General features: G+C 48.3%; 1 protein-coding gene across 2 annotated transcripts in view; it reads left to right on the forward strand.

Moving 5' to 3' along the window:
- Positions 1–1965: 1965 nt before the first annotated feature.
- Bicd2 (BICD cargo adaptor 2) overlaps positions 1966–16046 on the forward strand; it is a 49346-nt gene continuing 35265 nt past the window's right edge. For both annotated transcript variants that reach the window (XM_005355164.3, XM_026782987.1), the window contains exon 1: positions 1966–2321. In XM_005355164.3, the coding sequence (XP_005355221.1) occupies positions 2082–2321 (240 nt within the window). In that variant the 5' untranslated portion in view covers positions 1966–2081. The remainder of the gene's footprint in view (positions 2322–16046) is intronic.

Here is a 16046-nt window from a genome sequence, read left to right on the forward strand (position 1 = left end):
CCTGCCTCTGCCTCCTGAGTACTGGGATTAAAGGCGTGCGCCACCACTGCCTGGCTGAACTGGAGTTTTAAGAGCACCAAGTGAGCTGATGCAGGTCAAAACTTGGCATATTTTGTGACCCTGGGAGACCTCAAAAGGTGTCCCAACATCTGGGGCTAGGGAGATTCATCTAGTTTTGTTTTTGCTGGTTCCCTAAGTCCTCTGAATCTCTCCCTGCTGCTATCTCCTTTAGGGAAGTATTTCCTGGTTCCCCCACCCCTACCAGTGGCAAACTGGATCCTAGAATACTTCCTCTTTGCCCTAACCTTGCTGGTCAGCATTGTCCCTGCTTCAGGAAGGAAGCCTATCACGGTTGCGACCCACCCTCTGTATCTCAACATCTCTGTCATCACCTTGTCTTCAAGTTCAAAGTTTCTGCACCAGAGGCTCCTGGCTCTACCACCCCTCCTCACACTTGCCTCATAGACAGATGTGGGTGGGGGTTGGGGAGGTTCCCAGTCAGGTCAGCCCCGGTAGGCACAGCTACTGTAGAGCTCCGTGCTTGTTGGAGCAAGGTCTGTTCTTTCTAGTTCCTCATGTGAACAGCTTACAGGGACCTGATAGGTGGTGAGCCTTTCAGTGTAGATCCAAGACTGTCCCAGACAACCAGGTGGTTGGCTAAAGAAAAGGGGGAATGACAGACTTTATTTACAAACTCTTTTTGTCTTTGAAACAGGGTCTCTCCTATGCAGCCCTGACTGTCCTGGAATTTGCTGTGTAGACAAGGTTGGCCTTAAATTTACATAGATCCTCCTAAAACTGCCTAAGTGTTGAGATTAAAGGTGTGTCCCACCCTGTCCAATCTATTTACTAGACAACTCTTGCGTTGAGCCTAGGTTTTCTTTTAATCTTTGTGTGTGTGTGAAGTGGATTCATGTTCTTGTGTGTGCACAAGGGCCCCACACGCAGATTCGAGTCAGAAGATAACATTCAGTTGTCAGTTTTTGCCTTCCATCTTGTTTGAGACAGGGTTATCTTTGTTTTATTTTTTTTCATATGCCAGGCTAGCTTCAGGGGGTTCTCCAGCCTCCACCTCCCATCTTGCCAACATTGGGATTATAGACTTTGCTTTATGTGGGCTCTGGGAATGCAAAATTAGATCCTTGCGCTTGCTCAGCAAGCGCTTTATCCTCTGAGCCATCTCTCCCTCTGACCTCTATGTGTTTTATGGTGGTAGGCAGCTGTAGGGTGTGGTATTTGCGGGGCGGGGGCAGTGAGAGAGAACAAGCGTATTATATACAAACCACTATGTTATTTAGACTTATAGTGAAGAGTACAGCTATACTTGAAATAATTTGTCACGCTGAAAACCGGGGATAGGCAACTTTTAAACACATGTATGACGCTGTGCTCACAGAAGTGCCTGCAGTTTCATGAAAGAATACCCTAACGGACTGTGGGACAAGAGGAAGTAGTGTCCGGGTTTGGGCTCCCCCTGACTCCCTAGCGTCGGGTTGTTTTGGCAGTGGCCGTGGCGCGCCACAAGTCATTCAAATCCCGCACAGAGTGCGCGCCACAGTCTCACAAGCGATGCTCTGACGTTGTAGGACACGAATCTTACTCGTGGTATCCACGGCTCGGCTCGCCTTATTCTACAAAGGCAGGGAGGGCGAGGCTGGAGGTTCGCCGGGTAGCTGCAGGGTCCCTGGGCACGGGTCTTTGACACCCCTACTTCTGTCACGTCAGCGGCGCCGGCCAATCACCGACTGGAGCCAACCGGGCGCGGCGCACAACCGGCCAAGGCGTGAGGGCGAAGCAGGACTACATCTCCCACAATGCTAAAGAGACGTAGGCTTGCATCTTGCTAGAACCCCGCCCCCTTGGTATTTAGACCAATCACAGCCGCAGAGCAGGCGGGTGTAAGGGACTACGGGTTGTGTAGTCCATGCGCAGTGGGACTGCAGCCCCCAGTGTTCCCCGCGCGTCAGGGAGGAGCAGTGCGGCGGCGCGGGCGGCCGTCGGGGCTGGGCGGCGGCGGCGGCAGCTAAGAGGGCCCGGCTTGTGGGAGCCAAGGTGGGAGCCGGCCTCGGCGCGCGGCCACCATGTCCGCGCCGTCGGAGGAGGAGGAGTACGCACATCTCGTGATGGAGGCACAGCCCGAGTGGCTGCGCGCCGAGGTGAAGCGGCTGTCCCACGAACTGGCCGAGACCACGCGTGAGAAGATCCAGGCGGCCGAGTATGGGCTGGCAGTGCTCGAGGAGAAGCACCAGCTCAAGCTGCAGTTCGAGGAGCTCGAGGTGGACTATGAGGCCATCCGCAGCGAGATGGAGCAGCTCAAAGAAGTAAGTGGCCGGCTGCGACCCCCGCCTGGGGCGCTAAGGTCACCCTGCCCAGCAGTGGGAGGTACCAGGGGTGGGGCAGGGAACCCAGAGTTGCGGCCCAGGGCAGTGGGGGGGGGGAGGGAAGAGTGAACGAGCTCGGCCTCCTCCGGCTGTCAATGCCCCACTGAGGGGTCCAGACTCCCTGCAGCCCCACGCACCCGCTAGTTTTCTCTGCAGGCCTTGGTGGCCCTTTCGTTAACGTCTGACGTTCTGCTGTGGTCGTTGTTGCCTTGGGTGTGTCTGTGTAGGTGGGGGGCGTGCAGATGATGCGCTTACAGCTGAGGCTATCGATGCAAGATTGACCCTCTGGGAAAGGCTGAGCCTGGGCCTGGGTCTGGTTGGCCACTGTTTGTCACCTTCAAGCAAATCACTTCCCTTCTACATTTCATCTACTTTCTTGACTGCCTGCGGCTGTGAAGGGACGGATACAGGGCTGAGTGAGTCGTGGCTCCTGGTTGCCTGTGGTCCTTGACAGGCTGGATTTCCAGGTATCCATCCCATCTGTGACTTAGTGCTGGCTCAGCTATTTTTCCCTTCTCATTAATGGTGCTCCCACCGCTGGGATAAACGGCTTCCATCGACCACTTTCAGGCTTGCTCTGCCTCTTGGGTACTGCCTGGCACCGTGGTCTGTGCTCCTTCTGTAGGAAACGTGCTTTATGTCATTTCACTGTGGGGAGACAGATTAGACCCCCCAAGCCGGCCAAGGGCTTGGGAAAGGGCGTCAGAGGGACCTGAGGAGGCTTTATTAAGGGATGATTTAAGTGTTAGTGTCTCCCATCCTCTTGACTTGTTCTGAAGACTGGAGAAATGCTTTTTGGGAGAAGGATGCACTTGAGTTTGGACCAACCATTCCCTGCTGCTTATGATGAGGCCATGGGCACAAGCTCTCCCTAAGCCTTAGCTTCCACCTCTGCAAAAGAGAGGTGCAGTTTTGCCAACCCAGAAGTATTGCTCTTAGTATTCAGTATTAGGAAAGGGCTGGCATTGGGTCAAGCAGGTAGCTTGTTGGTTTATCTGAACCGCTTCTTTCTCTATCAGACTCAGTTCTGGCCTTGAATACTGGTCACAGGCTCGTCTCCTCTGGTACTTCTGCTCCCAGCCAGCCTTGGATAGCCCTGAACTCCAGAGCTACAGAGCTTCTCTTACTCTTCTGGGGAGTCTTTAAGATCTGGGTAGAGCAGGGCTGGGTGAGTACCGGAAGCGACTGCTTCTTTGGGTGGGCAGGAATTGGGTCCTCACACAGAACTTCGAATCCACTGTCTGTCAGAGAACTTCAATAACTTTCCTAGTCCAGGCTCTACAGGCAGTGGACTGACAAGAGTAGTAGAACTGGCGCCCTTCCCTTGGGGTCGAGTGTGACAGATGAAGGATGGCACTGTGAAAACATGGAGTGGGTGTGCTCTCATCCCACATCTGGTCTTCTGTCTGGGGCTCCCCTCCCCCTTCGTGGACCTCCAGGCAGGTAGCAACTGTTAATTATAGTGCCACTCCCTTTGCTCAGATGCCTGGGTTGCCTTCCCACTTCTGGTGGAATGCCACTTCCTGGGAGCCCACTATCCTCTTCTGAATGAACAGCTTTCCTTCAGTAGTATTTGCTGTGAAAACAGGCTGTTGGTGGCCTATCCGGTCCCCACCTCGGTGACTTCCATCTGTCAGCTCCTTACACAGTTGGTGAAGAACCGTGACATGCATATAGAGCTTTATCTAAGGGAAAGAAAGCCTTTAGGAGATGAGGAAGGGGTGTGATCTGTACTCTAGTGATCTTCAGGTATCTGTTTAGCGTAATGCCACCCCTTGGCTCATCCTCACCTGGGCTATATAGGCTTGGGCAGACTGCTCCTCTCCCTTTGGTAAGGTGGCATAAGGTTTCTTCCAGAAGTTCCTAGTAGAGTCTGGAAGAGTGCCTCAGCTTTAGAGGACGTTAGCAAGAAGTTTGTGCCAATTTGCCTCCTGTCAACATTGTGTCTGTTCCTCACACCCGTGCCGGAGCAGGCCCTTGTCAAACTCCTTAATTTTGGTCAGTATTGTATTTGAAGATACTAACTACTATTTAAAAAACAAATCAAGATTTAAGGAGCCGGGCGGTGGTGGTGCATGCCTTTAATCCCAGCACTCGGGAGGCAGAGGCAGGCGGATCTCTGTGAGTTCGAGGTCAGCCTGGTCTACAAGAGCTAGTTCCAGGACAGGAACCAAAAAAGCTACGGAGAAACCCTGTCTCAAAAAATCAAAAAAAAAAAAAAAAAAAAAAAAAGATTTAAGGAGACAGTGGAGGAAGTTTTCTCCCATAGAGAGGTGAACCATTTTAATTGCTTGTTCCTCTAGCTGTGGTAGGTTTGGTTACTAACAAGTCATGCCATGGTTGAGTTGCTTGTACTCCTGCCTGTATTTAATGATGAAAGTCTTTGAGGTGAGGAAGCTGGCTGACCCTGGTGAAAGGATTTATGACCAGAGCTAAGGAGAGGCTTATGGTAGGTGAGCCGACTCAGTGTTGGCCCTGCTGTCTTTATTTTTGGGTGCATGGTTAGGTCCTGCTGACAGCCATGGCCTGGGTGTTGACTGAGGCAGAAAGTAGAGTGGATGTTCCATGGTCCATTTTGCTGTTTGGTGTGTGTGTGTGTGTGTGTATGAATCAGTAAGGGTCACATCTGTCCCAAGTCATGTTGTGCCTTCTTTCCTTATTCATCATGGTAGGATAGAGAATTGTCCAGCCCCTGGTATTCATGGTCCTGAGTGGCCGTGAAACAGCCCGCTGTGTCCTTAGCTGTAGCTGTGGATATACAGGTGTGTTGGAGTGGCAGCGAGGGTAGTCACTGTAGGTGAATGGGCTGAGTTCAGGTTCCCCATCTCTGTCATGAGAGCCCCAGAAGCAGTTTCTGCTCCACTGGGCTTGGCCCAAGAACAGGCCTGGACACACCCTCACTGCTGTCCCTTGTCACTTCTGGCGGTGCTAAGTTCTATGCATCATCATGCCCATGTGGTTGGAATCCAGCGCCAGGCTGGGCACAGTACCTGGCACCCAGTAAATGCTTTGTCAGCCTAGCTCCACCTCATTCAGGCCCAAACTCCTCACTGTGGTACATGTAGGTTCTCCGTGTGTCTGCTTGTCTTTGCTCGAATGTCTCCCTTTGCCACCTCTGAGTACGTCCTGTACGTCAAGCCTTACCAGTTTGTGGGACCACCCTGCCTCTTCTCCCTTCTTCTTGGAAGTCCCATTCTCTCAAGCGTAGACACTTTCTGGCAGGTCCTTTGACTCTGGGCTTGCCCACTTGAGGCAGGAGTGACGAATGATGTATAGATTGGTGCCCTACCAAAATGGGGCCCAGCCTCCTGGAGTGTTTGCTTCCAGAGCCGGGAAAGTCCTGACTTCATTTAAATGAGTAAGGAGCTCCCCTGTTCCTTGACTTCCTCACACTGCCATTTTATCCATTTCTTGAGCAGACAGATATTAGGGGCAGGCACAGGAGCCACAAATGTGTTTTGTGGGGCCAGGTAGGAGGGTGTCAGTAAATCTACTGTTTGTGTGAAGGCAATTGACTTGAGAGTCCTGCAAATCCTTGAGGCAGTTGAAGAGAGGCAACTACAGGCATCTATCTAGACAGTGGCCTTGTGGTCCCGCTTCTCCGGTGACCTCCCATATTCTGGGCCTGCCTTTCTTTTTTTTTTTTTTTATAAATTTTTAATTTTTTTAATGATTTATTTAACTTTATTTTATACACATTGGTGTGAAGATGTCAGATCTCATGGAACTGCATTTTCAGACAGTTGTGAGCTGCCATGTGGGTGCTGGGAATTGAACCCGGGTCCTCTGGAAGAGCAGTCAGTGCTCTTAACCGCCGAGCCATCTCTCCAGCCCCTGGGCCTGCCTTTCTAACTCCAAATGTTGGGCAGGGGGTCATGAAGGAATTTGATAGGACTCTTCTACTTTTTTGTTTGTTTGTTTTTTCGAGACAGGGTTTCTCTGTAGCTTTGGAGCCTGCCCTGGAACTTGATCTGTAGACTAGACTGGCCTTGAACTCACTCACAGAGATTGTCTGTCTTTGCCTCCCGAGTGCTGGGATTAAAGGTGTGTGCCACCACTGCCTGGCGGGCTCTTCTACTTTAAACAGTGTCTTTAACTGCCACATCAGACCCTGCCTGCTGTTCTTAGGGGCATGGGAATTAGATATCTGTACCTGGCAGAGAATCTGCCCCAGGCATGTGAATGGCTGCTCCAGGCCAGCCCTGCCAGCATGTGGAGGTGTGGCCTTGGCTACCTTCCACTGGGTACAGGGCTGGCACAGCTGTGATGGAGCAGGCCTGTCTTCAGAGATGCCAAGCATACTTTGAGGCTTAGCAGGTGGGGCCAAAGGGAGGCCCAGGCCCAGCGCTGGTAGCCTACAGCTCTTAGGAGAGTCAGTAGGTCTCAGAGAAGCCTGAGCAAGAGAGGAAGCTAGTTGCTTGTGGTGCCTAGTCCTTTGATGCTGGAGGGGTGTTTTGTGACCCTGCCTGGGCTCTCAGGAATTGTGTGGCCTTAAATGAGCCACTCCTTTGTCTAGGCCATAGTGACTTAATGATGGTGCCTATCACTACAGTCTGGCACACTAGGAACACTTGGATGATTACTGTCTTTCCCTTAGGTCTGAGCAGTCACCTCAGCAAGAGCCCTGGCTCAGGTTCATGTGGCATTCCTGTTGGGTCTACTTAGGGACCTAGGTCTTTATTTGACTGTTCTTGCCAATAGGGGCAGCACTCCCATTATTCAGTCCCCCCACCCCCAACCCCATATGTGGACTTGTTGACAGGCTGTTCTGCATGTAGGGTAAAGAATGATTTCATTTCTTCTTGGCATTCTCTGCCTTGTTGTGATGGCAGCATGTGAGAGAAACTCATGATCATGGAAGCTCAGATAGGTGAGGTTTGGGCTCCAGGCCCCTTCTGGTTTAGTGTTCAAACTGTTCCTCAAGCCCCCTCTTGAAACAGAAGGTAGTGTGGCTCCTTTCCTTCCTCTCTAGACCAAGCCTGGAGATGCACAGAGGTGGAGGCTCAGGACCAGGGCTCCTCAACTTCCCTGAAGCCATGTGTCCCCTTGCTCAAGTGGACAGTGGCATTGAAGAGAGCAGGTGTGGAGGGCTGAAATCACTGGTTTAAAATTGTGTTTTAGGAGCTTCAGAATATAGAACAGAAAGCCGTGGTCTGTTATAGAACCTGAGCGCTGAGGGAGCAGTGGCTGTTTCTCCTTGCTGGTTCCTCCTCTCATGAGTGCGTTACAGACACTGGTCTGGGGGCACCATGGTGCGTCTGTCACAGTCTCCCTCCCTCCCTCCCTCCCTCCCTCCCTCCCTTCTTGCTGGGATTAAAGGTGTGTGCCACCATGCCAGGCTGCAGAGTTAGTTTTAAGCAAAACAAAAGTAAGGTGAAGGATGCAGTGGGCCGACCCATCACTGCTCCTGCTGCACATGCAGTGTCTGGCTGCGCCCAGTCTTGCTTCTCTGCCTCAGTTCATCTTGCTCTGTTACTTCTGAAGCAGTGGCTCTGTTGAGAAAATAAGGAGTATTTTCCTACAGGGTTTTCACACCTGAAACCTAATAATTCCTAAATGTCTGTCTGAGCAGCACTTCATTTTTTTCTACCTTGGCTCAATTGAGATTTCTAGAGTTATTTGCTCCAAAGTAGTTGGCATGTGGAGAAAAGATATGAGGATAATGGGAATTTTGCCTTTGCCTGTATGTAATTTCATTTGTGAAAAAACACTGAAGGAGGTAGAGATATAGCTAAGTTGGTAGAGTGTTTGGCTAGCATGCCTGAGTCCCTGGGTTTGATCCTCAGTGCCAGATAAACAGGGTGTGAGATGGTGCGTACCTATAGTCCCAGCTTTTGTGAAGTGGAGGCCTGAAGATCAAAAGATCAAAGTTATCTCCAGACGCAAGGTCAGGGCCAGACCTGTCTGTCTGAAATAACACTAGTGAACACAGAGCTCTGGGCACCTGTGAGACCTAAGCCATATGAGAACACACTTGCACATCTGATTGGACACTTCCTGGCTCTCACCACCTGACAGAGGCTCCAGAGCTGCCAGCCTATGATGCCACATCACACCAGCCCTCACACCTTGTTAAAACCAGTGTCCTGTGTCCGAGTTTATGTGTGGTAACCATTGGCTCTGTCAAACTGTGTGCTGCCTTTTTATCATTAATTAAAAAATAAATCACCGACTAGGCTCTGGTGGCGCACGCCTTTAATCCCAGCACTCCGCACGCCTTTAATCCCAGCACTCCCGAGGTGGAGGCAGGCGGATCTCTGAATTCAAGGCCAGCCTGGTCTACAGAGTGAGTTCCAGGACAGCCAGGGCTACACAGAGAAACCCTCTCAAATAACAAAAACAAATTTACTTTAGGACCATTCTAGATTTATAGAAAAATTGCAGGCAGTACAGAAAGTTTTGGTCCCCCTCATTCATGCAGTACATTGTGATACATTTGTGAAAGTTGATGAACCAGTCTCAGCGGCTGTAAAGCCTGCGCTGCAGCTAGGCTGTCTTTCTTTTACCTGGTGTCCTACTTCTAACCCAGGGTCTCATCTGGGATATCAGATCACATTTGGTCACCGTTTAGTCTCAGGCTACTTGAAGGTGTGACAGTTTGTCAGACTTTCCTTAATTTTGATGACTTTGACAGTTTTAAGGAAGATTGGTCAGGTGTTTTGTAGAAAGTCACTGGTGACATTTGTTATTTGACTTTTTTTTTTTTGAGTAGGTTTGAATTACGGGTTCATAGGAGAACAGTCTCGTCAGCATGTCTGCTTCTTCATGGCTGTTGTTGACGGTAATCACCTGGTGGAGACTCGGGTGGGCAGGGAGTGAAGTTCAAGGGACTGTTTTTCAAGATGGTGAAATGATTCTGTGTGACACTGGATGGGTATAAAAATGATTCTATGCACTTGTCAAAACCAGGTAATGTGGACCAAAAAACCACAAACAAACCAACGTGAGATTTTAAGCCAGTGAATCATGTATTACTCCTGATAGATTTCTCTGCATTAAAGTTGCTCCTGTCCCTCTTTTCCAGTGTTCTTTGGAAGTCAGCAGAACGTTTGGGTAGTTTTACATAGACTTCTCCTTTGCTCTCACCCTTTTATTATTTTGTGTGTATAAGATATGTTGGCCTTTTACTTTATTCTCTGGATTGTAATAACACTTAATTTGACTGATAAAAATTTCTTTAGCTTCCTCCTATGATCCTGACATACTCTATTGTGACTTGTTTTTTTTTTTTTTTGTTATTAAGCATTTTGTGTGTGTACTGGGGAAGTTAGTATGCAGGTGCACATATGTGTAAAGGCCAGAGGTCATGTTGGATGTTTTCTTCAGTTTCTCCCCACCATAGTTTTTGGAACAGGATTTTTCTCTCCTGACTGACCAGCAGGGCCCTCCCCACCATCCTCCTGTCTCTGCCTCCCTAGTGCTGGTGCCTTTTATACAGGTGCCTTTGCTTTGACCTCACTGGAGCAGCAGGAACTTTACCGACTGAGCCATCTCTTTAGCCCCTTGTAAACTTATGTGTAGTCCTGGAACCAGCATTTCTCCCACAGAGCTCTAGTTGCTTTAGATGAGAGAGGTACTAGAAACAAAGATCTAACTGCTCACTGTATGGCTAGTGCAGAGCAAGCAGTGTGTCTCCTAAGTCATGTACACATGTCTGCAGTGTGAGCTCATACGACTGCAGCCAACTTCATCTGTCAGCACGTGGGTCATTCTCACCACCTGCTTATCTGACCTCCTACTCCAGCAGTGAGACACCTGGCACCCACCATCTGTCACACTGTATACTGATCCTAGTTCACTGTGTCCAGATGGTTCATTTGTGCCCCACTAGGCTACTTCATCAACTTTTGCCTTTAATTTTACAGATTTCACTTTTTCCCACAGTTACTTACCCCATCGTGATATTTCTCATTTACAATTTAGATTATTTGGCCCCATTCTGCATTCCATCCTGGGATCCCCAATATAATTTTTAAAAATATTTGCATATATTCGGATTTATTCATTGGTACATGAGACAAAGCTGACGTGTGTGTGTGTGTGTGTGTGTGTGTGTGTGTGTATTCTGGCTTTGACCAGATTCTTAGTATCGTGTGTGTATCCTTCCAGTGTCATACAGTATGACTTACTACTACCTTAATAAAAACATATCCTTTGCAGTTCACTTTCACCTCTGCCAAGTTCCTGCCAATCACTGATCTTTTTAACATCTGTACATTCTTTTTATCAGAATGTCATACAATTTGAACCATGTAAGATTCATCTGTCTTCATCTTTCCATATGTTTGATCAATATTCACCCTTTGAAGGGTATTTTGGTTGCTTTACTTTTTAAAATCATGAATAAAGCTACTGCAGACATGTTTTCAAATCATTTGGGTAAATATGTGAGTGAGGTTTAAACTGTTTAGCTGTGTAAAAAGCAAAACTGTCTTCCAGCCTGGTTGTCCATTTGGTATTTCCATCAGCAGTAACTGAGCTCCTGCTGCCCCCATTCTTGGTAGCTTTCTCTGCTGTTGGATATTGGCTGTATTAATACATGTGTCGTGGAATGTGACTACTGTTAAATTTGCAGTTCTCTGAGGATGCATGGCTCCAGGCCTCTTTCACCCTTTTATTTCATCATTATTATTTTGCCATGTTGAAGTTGGAACCCAGGGCATTTTTCATATGCTCCTTTGCCATCAGTATGATTTGATATCTTTCCTGGTGTTTTAGTCATTTTTAATCCAGTTGCTAGCTTTCTTATATTTCAATGGTAAGCGATCTTATATGTGTAGCCATAGCAAGTGTTAGAAATATTTCCTAAGACGAGCTGCTCTGCCAGCACACAGAAATCCCCAATTAAACCAGATAAGCCAAATTAAAATGCCCATGTTTAATAAATATTGCACTCTCAGGTGGCTGGGAGAGCATGGCAAGGGAGAGAGAGACAGAGGGGATCCACACAAACCCAAAAACCAAGTATTCTTTCAGGCACAAGCCTAAATAGCCTGGGGGGAGTGGTCCTGACCTTCCCTGGGGAGGGGTTACCATGTGGCACTCTGGGAGTTGGAGTCCAAGCCAGGGCAACTTCCAGGCCAGGGGCTTCCAGTCATCCTAGACTTCTTGGATATAGGGGTGTTAGAGGGCTGGAGTGGCACCCCCAGCTTAATATTATAGCAAGCACGTAGCAGTTTTGAATGTAAGTCCCAGACCATACTGGTCTTTTCATTATCTTAGTAGTATCTTTGATAGACAGGCTTTTTTCTGTTTTATGCTGTTCTCGGCGTGTGTGGATAGTATTTCTAGTGTTTCGAACTTTATAACCAAACCCGAGGTCATATAGATGATTCTTTTCTTTTAGTTACCTTCATAGTTCTATAGTTTTCATATGAATCTCTGGTCTCTTTTGAATGAACTTTTATGAAGAGTTTGGGGCTGTGTGTGAGTACTGGCGACCAGTTGGTTTGGCATGGCTAGTTGGCTTTGCTCCTTGTCAGACATCAGTTAGTACTATTTGTGTGGCTCTCTTTCTGGATTCCCTGTTCTGTTCCATTGAACTGTGTGATTTTTCTTTTGTCAATGCAATGTTATTTTAACAGTACGTGTGTGTGTGTATATATATATATACACATATATATGTATATATATATATATGCACATATGTGTGTATGAAAGGACAGGAGGAGGAATATATGTGTGGTGTATGCAACTCTGCACTTGTGCAAGGCCAGAGGAAGACACTGAGTGTCCTTTTCCCACCTTATTCCTTGGTCTCCCACGAGGCTTACGAAAGTATCTTTTTACAATAGAGGTAAACATTTTTATTCCATAGCTCTATGAAAATCTAGTTCCATTGAACTGTGTGATTTTTCTTTTGTCAATGCAATGTTATTTTAACAGTATGTGTGTGTGTGTGTGTATATATATATATATATATATATACACACACACATATATGTATATATATATATGCACATATGTGTGTATGAAAGGACAGGAGGAGGAATATATGTGTGGTGTATGCAACTCTGCACTTGTGCAAGGCCAGAGGAAGACACTGAGTGTCCTTTTCCCACCTTATTCCTTGGTCTCCCACTGAACCCGGAGCTAGGCTGGGGGTCAGCAAGCCACAGTGGCCCTTCTACCTCTGCCTTATTCTACTTCCACCCATCATTGGGGTTACAGAATGTATTGCCATGCCTGGCTTTTTATGTGGGTTGTTGGGGATTCAAACTCATATCTTCAAGCTTGCATGGTAAGCATTCTTACCCACTGACCCATCTCCTCTTTATGTTTTTTTCATGTTCTAATTTTGTAGACACACACCACTGTCATGCCTGTGTGCTTGAAGATCAGAGGACAACTTATGGGAGTCAGTCCTATTTCTATCATATGGGTTCTAAGAATCAAACTCAGGTCATCAGACTTGATGGCAATGCTGTTACTTGCTGGGCTATCATCCTAGCTCCGCTTTGTTTTATGGTATGTCTCAATCCGTCTTCCGCTTTAGTCCTCTAGTTTTTCTTTATGTGCAGTATAATGAATTTTAGGAACACCTGTGTAATGAAGACCAAGGCCAGCCTCTTCCCTGCCTTCCTAACTGAGGCTTGCCAGTCCCTGGAATGGTGGGGTTACCCTTGGTCACTGCTAATTAATGATCGTCTTGTTTGGTTTTTAATCTTGAGAAAAAGTAATAGACTTTCCCTCAGATAATGGATAGGTTTTTTTCATAGGCAATGAGTGTTATATTTCTCTTCCAGCGTGTCCCCATACTCTTGCTTCTAAATCTGTCCACAAGATGTTTCTGTGTCATTTTCTTTCTGCCTAAGCCCAGTCCAGGATGGCCCTTACTCCTGTAAGCAGCCTATTGTCTGAGCCATGTATATTTTGATGAAGACAGCCATTAAGGGAGGGGATGCTGGTCTGTCCTCAAGGGTGTCAGATTACTATGCATTTGAGTCAGATGCTTCTCTTAGAATTTCAGCGTCAACCCCATCTTTCTGAGTGCCTGCTGGTGTCTGCTGTCACCACCTTCCTCTGGGACTGTTGAAATTGGAGCGGCGGGGCTGCGTCCCTGGCACCCGGCCGCCCACATGGCTAGCTTAGCTTATGCCCCGAAATAATTACACGGAAACTGTATTCTTTTAAACACCGCTTGGCCCATTACATCTAGCCTTTTCTCGGCTAACTCTCACACCTGGACTAGCCCATTTCTAATATCCATGTAGCTCACTAGCTGGCTTACCAGGAATGATCTTAACCTGCGTCTGCCTGGAGTGGGAGAACCATGGCAACTCACTGACTCAGCTTCTTTCTCCCAGCCCTCTGTTCTGTTTACTCCACCCACCTAAGGGTTGGCCTATCAAGGGGCCTAGGCAGTTTCTTTATTCCTTAACCAATGAAATCAACAGATTGATATATGACACTCCCACATCATGGGACTTCTTCCTTGCCCCTTGCCTTGCTCCTTATCTCATCCTCATTGAAGTCCTAGCTCCCAGCCACTCTGAGATAATTGGCTTCTCCTTCTGTTTCTGCCCCTCTTTACATTGGGGCAGTTGTATGTGCGCTTGCATAAGGATCTTTTGTTATTTGGGTGGCACTGTGAACTCCAGACCAGATCATCCCAGGTTTCCTGTGACATGGTGTCCTGTCCCATGCCTGAGCCTTCTTGCACAGCTGCTCTTGGCCATCCTCCTGCCTTTCTCCTCATCCTCTGACTGTGCCTCAGTTTTCACCATGGGTTACCTTTCTCCCTACCTCTTAGCTGGAATCTGAAACACCACCCTGCTCTCAGATAGGCCACGGGTGAGTGAGGGTTTGAGGCCTCTCTCCCACTCCTCCAAGAAGTCATCTTGGAGTGACTTGAGCTTGTCTGCACCTTCCTTAGGGTCTCCCCTCCTTTAAGTACCCTACGTATAGCCCCATACTTTAAATTCTTGTTGAAGGGTTGTAAGGATGACCCCTGACATCAGCTGTGGTTGTATTATGTCTGCATCTGCAGCCAAGGTTCTTATCATTATAGTTGGACTTCTATCTTAGTCCTCTTTCTATTGCTATAAGAGAATATCTAAAGGAAAGGGCTTATTTGAGGATATGGTTCTGGAGGCTGAGATGTCCAAGAGTGTGGCACCTGCACTTGCTGGTCCTCTGCTGAGGGACTCACGCTGCTCAACTTCTGGTGGAAAGCAGAGGGGAAACAGGTGTGTGTGGCTGCACAAGAAGTCAGTCATCATTCATGAAGGCTCCCTCTCGTGACCATTAAATCTCCCATTAGACCCTGCCTCCCGGCAGTGCTGTATTATGGGGTACAAGTTAGTTAAGCTAAAGGAGACAATGAATAGCCTGTGGTGATCTCCAAAAGAGGATGTCCAGGATGACAGTGTATGAGGGTAATATGACAGCATGAATAGAAATGGAATAGGAATGGAAGGCTCCCCAGGGTGACTTGACAAGACCAAGGCATGACAAAGCCAAGGTCTCCAAGCTGGGATGGGAGATCAGACAGCTGTGGGCAGTCTAACTTTCAGGACACATAGTCCCAGCATTAGTCTGAGCCTAATGATATCACTTCAGGATATGCAAGTCCCTCATGGCAGGGACCTGCCCATAGTGCTGCAGTGTTGTCCACAGGGTTAACCACCATCTAGAACCTTCAGAACGGAAAGCTAAGCACATCTGTCTTTACAGCTTGTGATGTCTCTCAACTCTCCTTGTGCTCTTTTCTTGTTATTGGTCCTGTGGTGAAAAACCCTCTAGGGTTTGGGTGGAGATGGCCTATACTTGAGATTCTCTTCTCATTTTCTGACCATGAGCCTCTCTGATTTCTCTTGCTAAAACAGGCTAGAGAGGTGAAGGAATGTGGTTAGGGTAGAGACAGTAAGAAAAGTAAGCTGCTGCTGCATGTACCTGTGGTCTGTAGCCTGGCCTGGTCCAGGCTGCTCTGCCTGCCTGTTAAGTTGTCTTCCTCTAGCCCAGAACAGATGTGAGCTGGAAGCTGCCCATCGGACCTCTAGGCCCCTCCCTCTGTCCTGACCACAAGCCGCCAAATGGAAGTCCTGTGTTGAGCCAGCTGCTGTGGAAGATGACGGCTGGTCCCCAGGCCCCAGTGCTGGACTCTGTGTCCTTAGATAGGAAAGCCAGGGTCTCTAGGGACTTCTGCCAGTCCCAGGGCTCAGCTGGCAGGAGGCTGCCTGCTGACACTAGGGCAATTAGGGTGTAATCTTCTCTAAATGGCGCCCAATTCTGGCTAAATCCCTTCTGCCCAGGGATGAATCCCCACTTTTCTAAAAGCAGCTTAACATTTGGACGCTGCCCAGGGCAGCTGGGGTTCTCAGTTGGCAATGGAATGGCCCCTGGGGATTGACACAGACCTCAGGGGGAGTGGAGGGGGCCCAACATAGACAAGGCCCAGAGATAAGCACTGCAGCTCTGTGCTGTTTTGGGGTGCCTCCAGGGTTCTGGCCCTAATGATCCTCACAGTTATAAGCATGGGGCTCCCATTTGGTGGCTGCCTCAGCTTCTTGCTGTGGGCAGGATGATGTTTTTTGGAGAGGCCTGGGTTTGGTGGGCCTCCTGAACGCCTGCCATGTGATAGATGATTGAGGCCTGCTAGACTGTGGGGTTAGGCAGAGCTCTGTAGGTGGTCATTGTGCCCACACTGCTCCTGACTTCCTGGAA

The sequence above is a fragment of the Microtus ochrogaster genome, chromosome 16 (genome assembly GCF_000317375.1).
Source record: "Microtus ochrogaster isolate Prairie Vole_2 chromosome 16, MicOch1.0, whole genome shotgun sequence".
Taxonomy (NCBI): domain Eukaryota; kingdom Metazoa; phylum Chordata; class Mammalia; order Rodentia; family Cricetidae; genus Microtus; species Microtus ochrogaster.